The sequence below is a fragment of the Lethenteron reissneri genome, chromosome 27 (genome assembly GCF_015708825.2).
Source record: "Lethenteron reissneri isolate LAM-NWPU_2019-01 chromosome 27, ASM1570882v1, whole genome shotgun sequence".
In the NCBI taxonomy this organism is placed as follows: domain Eukaryota; kingdom Metazoa; phylum Chordata; class Hyperoartia; order Petromyzontiformes; family Petromyzontidae; genus Lethenteron; species Lethenteron reissneri.
Genome location: NC_083805.1, coordinates 6,443,824 through 6,457,980, shown reverse-complemented (window position 1 = coordinate 6,457,980; position 14,157 = coordinate 6,443,824). Strand labels below are relative to the sequence as shown.

The following is a 14,157-nucleotide window of genomic DNA, read 5'->3' as shown; positions in this document are numbered from 1 at the left end:
AGCCCATTGTTTCAACTAGTGATGATAGATTTGAACCTTTTGAATGCAAATCTGTTGGCCAAACCAGGACGCAACAGCAGCATTCCCCTAGTCAAATGTAATTGTAGGTATAAACTTTTGCATTCAACTAAAGTCTAGAAACAAATGGTCATTTAGGTGCCATTGGTTCTAGCCAAACACTCGACAGCCACGTTGTTTGAGATCTTGCATGTTTACATTTTATTTTGATTCTAAATACTGTACAACAAGAAGAGCCGCAGTAGCAATTTTCGCCATCTTAACATTACAATGCACTTTCAGAAAACCGTTCATTAAAATAGGTATAAACATTGCAGTATTTTATGCCTTAAAAAACATTACAAATCTACATGCGAGACATTCGATTTTAAACATGTAAATGCAGCATTGGAAATTTACCGATGTTTTTGTATTCGAGTCATTTATTCAAGGACTCAAAATAAATAAACACTTTAATACACCACTTGACAATCCACTTGGGAAAATGAACACATGAAAAACAATTACATACACAAAAATCTGCTAATTTACAAGACTACCGTATATAAATATGAAATGAACCGAGCAACTTTACCACAAGAGCATCATCATTTTTAAAAGGACCACAGGAGCTTTAATGAAGCGCTAATTCATCCGAAGCAAGCAGTTTTCCCATGCTTGGCAGCTGCAATCCAAGTTAATTTGCCTTTGCATTGGACGCATTTAAATCACAAATAAAGTACAACCCGTGCGATATGACAATGGCGAGTGACCACTACTGTGCTGGGTGGTAAAAGGGGCCAGCGAGAAGAAAATCGTTGCAAAAGGGAGACACCATCACTTGTGCGGATGGGGTGGGGGGAAAACCCCCCACAGAAACAAGAACACAAGTAGACGGAGCCGACAACAGTTTATATGGTTGGAGAAGGGCAGCAAACAGCACCGCGGGCGACATTCCGCACTGCCGCTCCCGCATGGACTTCCATTCACGTGGTCCCGATGGGGGCACTGCCGTGCGCCACGTGCGCGTCTCCATTGCTGCCAGTCGCCCATGGCGCTGTGGGCGCCGTTCCCCAGTCCCCAGCCCACAGCCTGCCGTGTTTTGGCCACTGATCCGTCGCGACGTCCGCCGTGTCAGCAAGCAGGAGGGCGCCCGATGGCGCTCCAACGTCAAGCGCTTCCCGTGGACTCACGGAGAACGCCGATGGGGCTCGCATCGAGACCGCTGAGCCAAGTCTTTGCACGAAAATATGCCACCACATCACTGCGAAGCGAACGCACGCAACCTAATGCACAACCGACCAATTGATCTCACCTAAAGCACAACAATAAACTCATACCTCTCGCACATCGAAAAAAGATACAAATTGCTACAATCATACACAAGCATCGCGCGCTTTGAGGTCCGCTTCTGCGGCCGTCTGGAACGCTCTTCCTTCCGATATTAGGAAGCAACTGGAGCTATGCACGTTTAACTATATTGAAAGCTAATTTCTTCATAACTTATTTTTGTGTTTAGTTGGTTGTCCTTCCCCCGCACCTCCAATTAGCACGATTGGTTACGTACGGTGCAAAGGAAGTTCAACATACATGCACAAACAAAATACACAAATAGATGGTAAACCCGGAACTCAAATTCAAACAACAATGTTGCAAATTGGAGTGTTGTTGGAGGATATCCCCTAATTGCCAAGTGACAAAGTAAACCGTCATTCAGCACTCTCATTCTACAACAAAAACACTAATGCCAAACCAAACTGGAATTCGAGATGGACAATTAAATCAGACGCAAACAACGACAAAACACACTTTACAAAAATACTTTTTTACATTATTTTCAGCCAAAACCCATCAATTACTCAAAACAGTATCATAACAAATCACAGAATTCTTATTCTATGAAAGCTTCCAATCAAGATAGAATTCTTATCCTTCTTGAAAACAAAACAGACAATATCAGAAATTCAAATCACAACTCCTATAACCCGAGGAAAAACTTACCAATCCGCTGCTAAACTGGCTGAGCGACACTTCAGCATTTTGCTCCAATATCATACGAAGCACAGTAAACAACATCAATCAGGATAAACCCACAGATCCCAACACCTACTCAACCTTCCTTACACGACACTCACCCCAGCAAACGCACACTTGGTGAATATTTCATTACCCACCTACTAAGATTCCAAGCACGTTTAAAGCATACCACTGCGATAAAAAAACTGCACTTGACATCAATGACCCAAATAGCTACAAACTTGTAATCTAATTTACCCTCCATTTAAAAAATACTGGAGAAATTGTTTTCTCACATCTTTCCCCATCACATCAATAGGAACAAACCTTCTACATTGAAACCACGATTGTTTCGCACGAACTTTTGCACAGAGAACAGCCATGATGCGTGAAACGAAGCACTTAGAAATATGGATAATGCCACACCCACTGCTATCATCCTCCGTCACCACATAACGGCAGATTGGCACCGTACTCAAGGACTTTTACATCACAAAGTTCTCAGAGGGTTGACAAATTACGTAAAAAAAACTTCACACCGCTACACTCACATTTAACAACCACACATCACCCCATTTTGAACATTTCCTCTAGAGATCTTCAGGGGCTCTACCACATGACCACTGTCGATTAACTTTTTGATAAAACTCAAATAACTGCCCTTGGATTGCAACAATCACCTCTATGCAGACGACAAACCTCCCTATCACACCAGGATCCACGGATTAGTCATACAATAATATCGGCTCTAAATACTACCAAAACATGGCTTGCAATTAATTTTGTAAAACTAAAAGCGTGCGGCAAAAACTTTAACTCATCACAAACAACCACCAAACAAGAGAAGGGGCAAGGTAAACGCCTCTACTTTAGCACGACTCTTGTCGATACAACCAAAAAAAGCCTTCGCATTCCACTCGACCAGGAGTTCCCAAACTCAATTTCTCGCGACCCAGCACGCGACGCTTTTCCGCGTTTAACAATGTACTCCCCCCCCCCCTCGCCCCAATTCAAAGCACAAATCTATGCTGTTTCACGCTTGCACGCCCGACGATTGTTAAAAATGTCCTCGGTTGAGGCTCGAAGCATTTCAAGTCGTCTACGTTAAGAACGAATTCCAATGAAGATCTAGAGATCTCAGCACGTGCGTGTTGTACACGTGCTCCACGTGACATGGACAGCGTCGATGGCTGATCGCGTCACAATGGGACGTGTTTAACTTCGAACCACGTTTCTTGTGTGGGAACGGTGGTGATTTGTGGGTGATTATTTTAAGTGACTTAATAATCTTTAACATGCTCACATTCCCCCCCCCCCCCCTTCAGGATTTTTATACTTATATTAAAAAATATTTTTTTTGCCGGTTTTTGTTGTTGTTGCTGCTGCGTTCAATGGAACGGCGCCTTGGATAGCACAGATCTTTGCCAGGAAGGCACCACAAAGTAAATATAGAAATCACATCGACTCGGTTTGAAACTGGCAGCAATAACGATACGTTAAGCTCAATGTATTTTAGCGTCGTGATTGGTTTATATCGCAACAGGTAACCCAAGCAATAAAACTACTGCCGCAAGTGCAGGTTGTTGACCGCGTGTTGTCCAACTGTTTTTGATTTGTCCTACGGGAATCTATTCAGTTCCACTCCCAGCACGTGAAGCAAACGCCGGACCTCATGGCGAACAACACGCAGCACAACCCGAAAACGCAGAGCTAACCCAAGCAATAAGTTTTAGCAGCGATCCAGTTTTTCGAGCCGCCTTCCTTCTGCCATTCCTTCTGCCCCTTGTACGCAACCTATTTAAGCGTTTCGGTTGAACCGTCGGTAAAGAAATACTGTTTGACATTTCTTCAAATACATCTGCATGCAAAGACACTGCTCCGGCATTAACAGCACCGTATTGGCCTCTTACGCTCAACCCCTTAATAATCGACGGCTCGAACTTTAGATGTTTCCCGATGCCCTTCTTCCTGCCAAGATGCTTCCTCTGCTGGCCTCTGCGTTTGCCGCCGCCGCCTCCTCGCCGCTTAGACCCGGTGTACTGCCGAAGGGTAGAATTCACCCGCACCTCATTTGTTTCCAAATGATGAACAAAGTTGTCATCACGGTTGCCAAAACCTCTCATGGATTTTCTGCCATGCTTTCGGTTATTTTTCCCGTGCCTTTGCTTGTTCTTGCATGCGCCGCCTTTAATCGTGACACTGGGCTGAGGGATCTCTGGCTCCGTGGTTTTGGGAGGTGAAGTCGTGCCGGTCGTAGCGGGCAACCGGTGGTTATGTTCGGTCGTGGTTGTAACGTCCAGTGGCTGGGCACTCATTGGCGCTGTGTCTCCATCCGTGGGGTCAACGTTGTTCTCAACCTCACCGCTGACCTCAATTCCTTCATAGTCAAAAGGTTTCTGATTTTGCACGGATGCCACAGGTAGCTCCTCATACTTCAAGCACCTAGAGAAAAAAGAAATCAGTTACATCAGCAATGCTCTGTCTGAAGTGTTTCACTACTCAGTAATCGGTGATTTCACACCTGATGGCCATGGTCTTGTTCGTGTGTCGTGTAAAGTAGCGTATTTTGTACATTCGAATAAAATGGGTCGTTGAAATATCAATTGTATTTCTTAATCACTGTAATACATATAAGATTATCAATTTGTTTACATCTGGGTAGTAACACATCATTATTTAACAATAGTGGGTTATGTGTTTGGCACAAGTGTACTATGAACCAAGCAATCGAGGGTCAATTGTCAGCCGCGACGAACATCGTGGCCAGTGATATTCTGAACCGGTCACGTGGGCGCCCTTCCACCAACCCGCACTGACCAGCATGGTGAAGTATGGTTAAACAATCCCCATGACTGGCACCGCATGCAGAAGCCTTCATAAAAAGTGCATTGACAAAGGGCTGCAAATGACCATAATTATATTTAGTGCCATTATGTAAAAAAAAACACCAAGAGTGAATACTGTAAATAAACAAAAATTTCACTGGCTATGATGGACACCAAATGTTTCCATTGAGATGTTCATTTCTACCAACAGGAGAATCAACGTATCCAAAACATGCAGTTTTAATATCTCGCATCAAAGTGTTCGGGTAGCGGCAAAACACTTACTTCCCCCACCACATCCTCTCTGTGCACCGCTGCTCGTAGTGAAAGGTGAAACACGGCATGCCTATGATGTTGAAGTAAGCCTGCCCCACGTTCCTGGATGCTGTGTTGTTGCAGTCGCGAAGACATTGTTTAAAACTGCCATCACACGAAAAGGAATACATTAAAATGGAACAAAAGTGCATTCGCCTTATTTAGAGAGCACTTCACGGCTCTCTACAACTCAGCTTGACATCTCGCATCAGGCAACTTTCAAGTTGCGTAAATTTCATTACACGGAAGAAACGTATGAGCAAAATCTTATCCACAGTACGTTGATGTGTGCGCGCTGAAAATGAATGTGTGGCCGGGATTACAGTTGTAGTCCGTACAGAAATTCAGTTGCACGATTGTAAAATGTAAGTACTATCGTTTATTTATTTACAACCGTTGTCATCCCACTGCTGGATGAAGGCCCCTCACATGCCATGTCGGTCATGGGGGTTGCCGACATATCCTTCACCACTTCCGATCAGTGCACGTTGGCGAAAGGTTTACATTTACTACGGACGCACAATTAGGTAAGACATTTCAAAAGAAGAGACGCATTTACCGGTTAGGGATAACGAATTTGCATTTACATGGCGCTGCTTAAATTCCTCGGCAGCTCAAAGCACCGTGCATCACACCACCTCTCAGCCATTCCTGCTGTAGTCTAGCCGAGGGAACCCCAAGTGGCAGCTGTCCCTATGCTGCACGCAAGGTGTACACACAGCAACCCCCTGCAGGTGGGCATTATAATGCCAGTGGGGGAGGGGGATGTTGTTATGATTTCTCCCCATTTGTAAGTAATTTGCAAGTCCTCTTACACGTGCTCAATTACATTCGGAGCAGTGAAAAGCAGAGAAATCCCATCATTGACCATTAAGCGTTTCTCTGTTGGATGGTCATAATTGTCCGTGCGATGACTTTTCCTTTCACCTTCATCACCACATCGTTACACAAATGGTTGAATTTGCAACATCGATTTGCAGTCACGTAATTACTCTGTGTTTACAATTGTTCGGATGCGTAAGCATCGTTTGTTACAACAATTTAAAAAATATGGGTAGTTAAAAAAACAACTGTGTGTTCAACGTGTGCCTTTCGTTGATCTCTTGCAATGCTGGTAAACAAAAAACATCCTACATATGGTGATGGTGTTGTTTGTTTACGATAGCAGCATGAGGCCAAAGTAAACCAAGCAAAAGATTAGGGGCCCCGGGTGGGTCAAGGGGCACGGAGTTATGAAATATTATGGGTGCATCAAATATGAGCTCAGAACGCAAATCCTGAACAAGATAAGGCGAATAAACACACAAGCCAATGGATATCTCTCATATCTAGCTGGTCTGCGTCTCTCGAATTTCGTCTTACGACATCTCTACATTTCTCTTATCCTCACTACAATTACCGACTATAATCACCCAGAAATGTCTGTCCGTCCCGCGCGTGACGTCACTCCACATGAGGCCCACCCCCCTAATTAATATTCATGAGTGAGTGGATTTTTACACTAACGCAGAGGAAGGTCGAGCTGAATTAAGTAATTTATTACGCAAAGTCGCTTCAAATGTGACGTTTCTTTACAGAAAGTGACGTTAAAAAATAAATCTACACAGCACAGTGCTACATCCGTACGTGACGTCACTTCAAAGAGCCCCCCCCCTCCCTTCATTAATATTCATGCCCGCGTGGAAATTTACACGAACGCACAAGAAGTTTGCGTACTCCACGTGCCGCACCCCTCCCCAATAACCATTAGCGGGTGACGTCACTCCACATGGGGCAAACCCCCCCCCCCCCTCATTAATAATCATGAGCTGAACAATTTTTCTATTGAACATTTCAGATTAACTGAAAAATATACGCCCGTCCTTGGACGTGCAAAAAAGCTCGTTTATATAATCTCCTTTGTCTATATCACCTTCTGTCAGCCCAGTAGGATTTTTTTATTTAAAAGGGGGGCACGGCCGGACAGGGTGGAGGGGTCGCGGCAGGGCAGGGTGGGGTGGGGGGCATGCAAAAAATAATTTCTGCAGTAGCAGCACCACGGGTCTTGGGTTACCTGGCGTCGCAGTCGCAGTGCAGGATGGTGTGCCAGCGGTAGTTGCGATAGCTGTACTTGTACTCAAAGGCGCCGATCAGCTGCGGGCAGTGGTCATGATCACGGCAGCAGCGGTCGGTCTCGGCAAGTTCACCTGGAGGCAAGGCAAAGATAAAGATTTACCTCCCCGCTGCCCCCGTGTAGCCTGTAACAGACTGTTGGGGCAAGTGCTGTTAGCGAGGAGCACCCATGAAGGTCGGGCACTTTGGCACACGAGAGGGAGGTGGGTGGCCACCACCACGCCCGGCCGCCTTTGTCTCCCTAGTGATGATGTTTACACACCGCACCAGGTACTCATTTGAGGCTGAGTCGACCTAGGGGAGGCCCAGGACCGATTCAGATCATCATCGCTGGTGTTGGTCGTAGCGTAGCGCGCTGACCGTTGCACGACCTGGAGGCAAGCTAACACACAAGTCCACTTTTTGGATATTCACCAGATTTAGTTAAATTGGCACATCTCAGTTTTATACTGGGTGTATATTAAAGCTCAAGTCGTGAGTGCGTCTTATAATCCGGTAGGTGGGTGCAGGCGTGAGACCAGATTTTTATTTCTTGACACCCCCCCCCCCCGGGACCCCCCCCCCCCCATCCCCGCCCAGTATGTTTTTTTTTTTATAATCTTCGATAAAAAATGCCGTAAACACAAATGGAATATAACGTAAATTGAATTCGATGCTTCATTTTTATGTTACGTTACAGCGAAACTACGTTTGCCATACGAGGGGTGACTACACACTTGCAGAAATAATGATGTAGGAAATTAATCCTAATAATAATAACAGTAATAATTCGATTTTATGGTTGACAATCTTCTGCCTGTTAATACAATAATAAACTGCAGCCCCCCCCCTACCACCTTGTGGGCGTAATTTGACCATACTTCACCACACTGGGTTGGAAAAGGCAGGAATTAGTTCAGGTCTCTATAATGATGTTAGCCTCGACAGGGGCATTACAACTTAGGCCTCCTTGGCTCACAGCACAGTACACTAATCACTGTGCCATCACTAATTCTAAGTTTATGTTTTTGTTGCTGAACTTCCTCTTGCCTTGTGCACTACTTTCCACGTGTCAACAAAGCTCACAGTTTGCCAGCTCATAAAGATACCGTTAAACTTTTGCCTACTTCGATTGCTGGCGATATGGTCGTTCGCAAGCGCCTGGTAAAGTTAAAGCACGCACCTTCAAACGGCACGGGGGCGAATGTATTGTGGGGTGACCACCTTTGTCCTCCGATCTTATCAAAACTTAGCAGCATCGGGTTACTGTCGGCCGTAGCAAAACATGCGTGGAGGTTTCGATGCCATGGGCGGTGCCGTGAGGATGGTAGAGTGGGCTGTGCATCAGCACATGTCCCGTTGACCAACCCAAGTTCACTCTGCTTTTGGGAGGTGTGTCACTGTTATGACGGGGTCAACATATCAGCTGTCATGCCACCAGCACCACCCCGCATCCCAAACGGACCCGAGTCCACACGAGTAACAACAAGATAGCTGACACTAAGCACTGGAATTAAAAAGGGAAACATTTTAAAAGATGGACAGACAAAGACTTACAAGTGCGCGTGGAGAAGTGCCTTTTCGGGATTAGGCAGACACACAAGAGGAACACGTGGATGGGAAATCCTGACCACTCTTCTTCAACATTAATTGATCACCTGATGCATTTCATTAGCGATAGCGACAAAGGACGGCCAGGCAGACAAAGCGAATGCACTCCCCGCTTTCGACCTTTGTTAGAAAACGGTAACGAGTGAACTTGGGCCAGGACTCGCCGCTGGTAGGGTCGATGACCCGGCAGTCGAGACTTACAAGCAAGTGGGGTCCAAATAATGAAACATGCCCGAGTTGTACGTGCGACGCGGAGATAGAACGATGCAAAAATAATTTCGTGCGTTGGCGCTAAACGGCTTGCCCTGTACGTATGTTGAATTTCTTTCGCACCGTACGTAGCCAACAAGGCCGCGAGGAAAGGCGACGGGACCGAGCGAGAGTTTCATCCAGCGATGGATAGATCATGGCTGATGATGATATTGCATAGTCAAATATTTAGTTTCAAGTTGAAGAGAGAGGGTTTTCATCTGGATAATAGGTAGACAAAAAAGGGCTACGGCTGAGTACAAAAAATATAATTTAATAAAGAATGTGATTACTGCTAAATTTAGATTTTCGGCCATGGCTGACATCACACGGATCCGTATGGTGAAGTATGCTCTAAATAACCCGCGTGACTGACACGCCGTGGGGAAGCCTTCATCCAGCAGTGGATTGGCAAAGGGTTGTACACGAACATTTTATTATTGTGGTTTTACTGCCACGCACATGTGCAACTGAATGGAATCAGGAGAGAGTGGCATATCTTAATCCTGCAATGACCTTAATCCAATTATATGCCACTGTAAATTAACGTTAGAAGTGATCGAATTTTACATTGATATATTTACGGGTGGAGATGATGTTACACGTCCAATGATGTTGACTGGTGGCGTTATTAATAGCGATGGGTGACCGATTAACGATGTTTCACAATTATGACGATCACAATGATAGCTTGACAACTGAACATTGATAACACTGGTCAACACACTTTTTCTGGCATAAGGTATTTCAACGGTGTTAATGTAATTTTGGGGTGCTGATTCCAAATCTGGCATCAGTTTTTGTCTATCACATCAGGTTTTTGAGATATCAAATATTGCATTTTCAATAAAAACTGCAGAAGAAAAATATTCAATAAATGTGGATATCTACATAAAATAATATTATAAACACACTATCCTAAAAATACAGCACCATATTTTAACACTAAAGTAGTCACTGACTCGCAACAACTTGCAATCATAAGTGACAGAGTTAATTTCGGGTAAAATCAATGAAAATGGGGTATGCCGATAGCATAAAATGAGATGTAATAGAGCAAATCTGAGATCATATTTGGAATCAGCACCCTGAAATTAGTCTAAAACAGCTGCAAAAGTCCAGGCCAGAAAAAAATGTTTTTTTTTTTGACCAGTGTAATAGATGGCGATGAGACTCATGTGTAGATATACTAATCGATTACAGGCTTTATAAACCAATGACAGATTTATATATTGCTTTACATAAACTGATTAGTTTATGAATGGATCGATGATGGATGAAGTTGTTTATAGAAGAGAGATGATTTTATTTACGGACTCATCGTGGATGTACATCCATTGTCCTATGGACATATGGCTTGCTCTGTAGATTTATTATGTAGATGATGATGATGATAATGAAGAGGATGTTTGTTTGTTGTTGTTGTCGCAAGGCAAAGCGAACGCTCACTCACCTAGGTCATCGTAACTGTTGGCGTTGTTGCCCGCACCGCACCACATGGTGCCGGGGAAGATGAACCCCCTCCTGACCCTACGTAGGGTCGCGTCCGCTCCGGGTTCCCCATCAGAGCCGCCGCCGCCGCCGCTGATCAGAACTCCGGCTGAACCCGACGCCTCAAGGAATCTCCACGATGGGGCCGTGAAAAAATTGGAATAATTGGCGCTCCCGTTTTGAGCGTGAGGTCGGACGGGTGAGTCCAATTTGTCATCGGCAGCGGCACTTTTGCCGAACGCATTTTCAAGCAAAAATGTTGCAGAAGTGCGCGTGATGACGCCGGCACTGCTAACAACCATCAGCAGCAGCACAAGCTGTTGCTGAGTCGTCATCATCATCATCAGCAGCAGCAGCAGCCGCAGCAGCCTTGTCTACTGCTGATAATGCGAGCGAAACAAGGTCGCGATGGAAGGTGGTGGCGATTGTTTTGTTCACGAGGAAGCGGAGCAAAGGTTCGCGGGCGACGTGTCTGTCTTGGGCTGCGAAGGAGTTCTGCGTATTTATAGCCGTGACGGCTCCCCCAGCTGCCCATAGCCGGAGCTCCTGGATGCGTCAAACGGGCACGGCGTGGGGGAGGGCGGGAGGGGAGAGAGACGAGAGAGGAACACGAGGAGGTGGGGGGGGGAACACACTCAACAAATGTTGGGAGTTGACCCAACACGTTTCGTGCTGTTGGCTTGTCAACGTAAACACCGCATGGATCGCATCATGAACGACACGACGCGCCCGATGTGCGTACTCTCGAAGAAAGTGCCTCCGTGGATTCATCCCACGACACGCGGACGCACAAAACGCGCGCGGCGGCGGCGTGGGGCTCTCGACCCGTGGCGTCCTCCCGATCAGCTCGCTCAAGTTTTAAACTTTTCCCCCGATTTGCGCGCCCGGATCAGAGGCGCGCGACATTGTTTCGGCGAATCGTGATGCACTTCGTGCGGCGAATCCCCCGGGGAGTTCACGTCTTTCTGTGAGGACGGCTGTCTGTTGCGCGTGTCACGGCTTTGTTCATTAAGCACCGTCTCATACAAGACGGCGACGATAAGTGGCTCGTTATTGAAGGTTATATACACACACTCGAAGTACTTTCCTTACGTGTAATTATTTTACAATGCTATATTATCTTACGTGTGTACCGCGTTTTTTTTAAACGAGTGCCACTCTGTAACCAGTCGAACGTTAACATTACATGGCGATTTGAGCGTTTATTTTTTTTTTGCAACCTTGATTAATTTCTGTTTGAATTGGCCATAGCGCAGACCTGCAATAAGCAAATAAATAAAAACCTACCTCTATTATATCTGCACGCAGGAACCAAACGGCAGACGATGATGAGAGCCGAGCCCTACACTACGTTCTGAACGACGACGTTGCCCATCGCTGTGGATAATCCGACGCTGGGGGGAGCGGGTCCTGTAAGTGGCTAAAACGAGGACCACGAACAAACAGAAAACCAAATCCCTCGGGATTCTGGCAAAGTCTCAAGCCACTGCCGCGTGATCTATCTTCACCTGCGGGTGGATGTCGTGCACGGCCAAGAGGGTCGTGTTGCGGTCATAGGCCACACGGACCCGATACGTTCCGTTGATGGAATATTTCGCAATCCAATATACAGGGCGCTTCAAAAAAAAGTTTTTTTTACATTTCATTTTGCAACAATACCACAAGAAATGTGGCTCCGGGCGTCTGCAGATCACCTGGAGAAAATTCCAGGCACGTGTTGACAATGATGGCGACAAAGTGGAGACTCTTCGACTTTTTGAAGCTATTCACATTACATTTGTTATCATGTTAGTGTCGTATTATCCGTTCTTTTTCCTTGAAAACGATAGTCCCGTGTAAGTGTTCGCATTTTTTAAAGCACCCTGTGTATATAACGCATATTTAAAACAAAAATGCACCTCCCTCTACATTTTTTTCATCTCCTACAGGGGTATCAGAGCTTAGGAAGACACCAGCGGGGAGTGGAGAGGTTGTGTAGGTTTTTGAAACGGTTTATTGAAACATGAGGTTTAGGCAGGTTTCTGTTGTACTATAATCCGTAATGTGTTTGAAGCGGTGTCAACACCCTTTCATGTCGTCTGTGTTGTGCACCTACCATCGTTATGTTAATGAAATACTTTTGGGGAAGACAACAGGAAATGCACCTCGCGTAGAAAAAATAAATAGTAGTAATCGTCAACGCACCTGCAGAAAAAAAGTAATTAGAACCGTGTGATCGAAATTGTAAGACGCGTTCCGCCCAAACTTGTGCCTGGTGTCAAAAGCATAGACAAATCTGGTCACAAAGACAAAGATCCCCCGTCTAGCCTTAATAGACTGTTGGGGCAAGTGGTGTTAGCGAGTAGCACCTATGAAGGCCGGCACGGCACACGATGGGTTGGGTGGCCAGCACCACGCCCGGCCACCTTTGTCTCCCTAGTGGCGATGTTTACACACCGCACCAGGTACTCATTTGAGGCCGTGTCGACCTAGGGGAGGCCCACGACCGGTCAAAATAATAGTCACTGGTGTTGGTCGCGAGCGAGAATCGAACTCGGATCGCCGAGTTCGTGGCGCAGCGCGCTAACCGTTTTACCACCACTCCACACACACGCACGCGCGCGCGCGCGTACTGATTACAAGGCATTGCCCGTAGCATCCCCTGTATTTTAATACAGGGCAGGAGGGAGGTGGAATACATCAAAGCCGAGAATAGGTCACCGGTAATCACGGCCGTTATTTTACCCCACCAGGCCATCGCTGCGTCTCCAGACGTATCTCCAGGGGCGGGTTGATGTTGTGCCCAATTTCATGAATTATTGTTTTCCTTCGTGCAGGGAGGTAACGCTCAAAGTTCCACACAAATAGATTCAATAACTGCTGTGTGTGTGTGTGCTGATATGTCTACATTAATTCCATGCGTTGTCACTTAGTAGGTGTATTTGTAAATGATTGCCAATATATTTCATCTCACAATTACATATATATCACTGTCCTGCATCACGTGTAAATGTTACATTAAAGTAGTATTTTGCTATTCTGCGTTAGCAATCACGGTGGTACACAAGCACACGTTACCAAAAACAAAACCCCTTAGCACATTCGTCAATAACACCGCTGTAAAAAAAAACTGTTAATAATAGGGCAACGTTTCGGGCAATGGTGCTTCTGCATAGCACATATATTCTCAGTTGCTCAAAAAAACACTAACGTCGTGATGTTCACCCCCTGTCCCCAATTGACCAAAGCAATACAGCCATGCTCACAAATCCAGTTTGCGACTCGGGCCCCATGAATGTGTGATGAGATTATGCATAATGAGCTGAAGACGCGATAAATAAACAAGTGCTGATATTTAATTAGGATGAGAGAGTTGGGCAAGTGGTGGAGGAGGAGGATGAGTGGGGGGGGGGGTAGAGATTAAAATTAGTACCAGAGAGACAAAGGAGAGATGGCTGTGGGGAGCTGGGGCGAGTTGGCGCGAAGCGATTCCATCGGGGAAAGTTTATTCCAGAATAAACCGAGCGTGATGAGAGCAGGCGAGGAAGGGGTGAGGCTACTTTGGCTCGGGATGACACGTACT

General features: G+C 45.8%; 1 protein-coding gene across 1 annotated transcript; it reads right to left on the bottom strand.

The window, feature by feature from the left end:
• Window positions 1–255: 255 nt before the first annotated feature.
• Window positions 256–11,064, bottom strand: PLA2G3 (phospholipase A2 group III). Its single transcript, XM_061561266.1, has 4 exons — window positions 10,558–11,064; window positions 7,207–7,339; window positions 5,124–5,258; window positions 256–4,455 (listed from the first exon to the last, which is right to left on the bottom strand). The coding sequence occupies exons 1-4, from the start codon at window positions 10,937–10,939 to the stop codon at window positions 3,684–3,686; spliced, it is 1,422 nt and encodes a 473-aa protein (XP_061417250.1). The 5' UTR covers window positions 10,940–11,064; the 3' UTR covers window positions 256–3,683.
• Window positions 11,065–14,157: the final 3,093 nt, after the last annotated feature.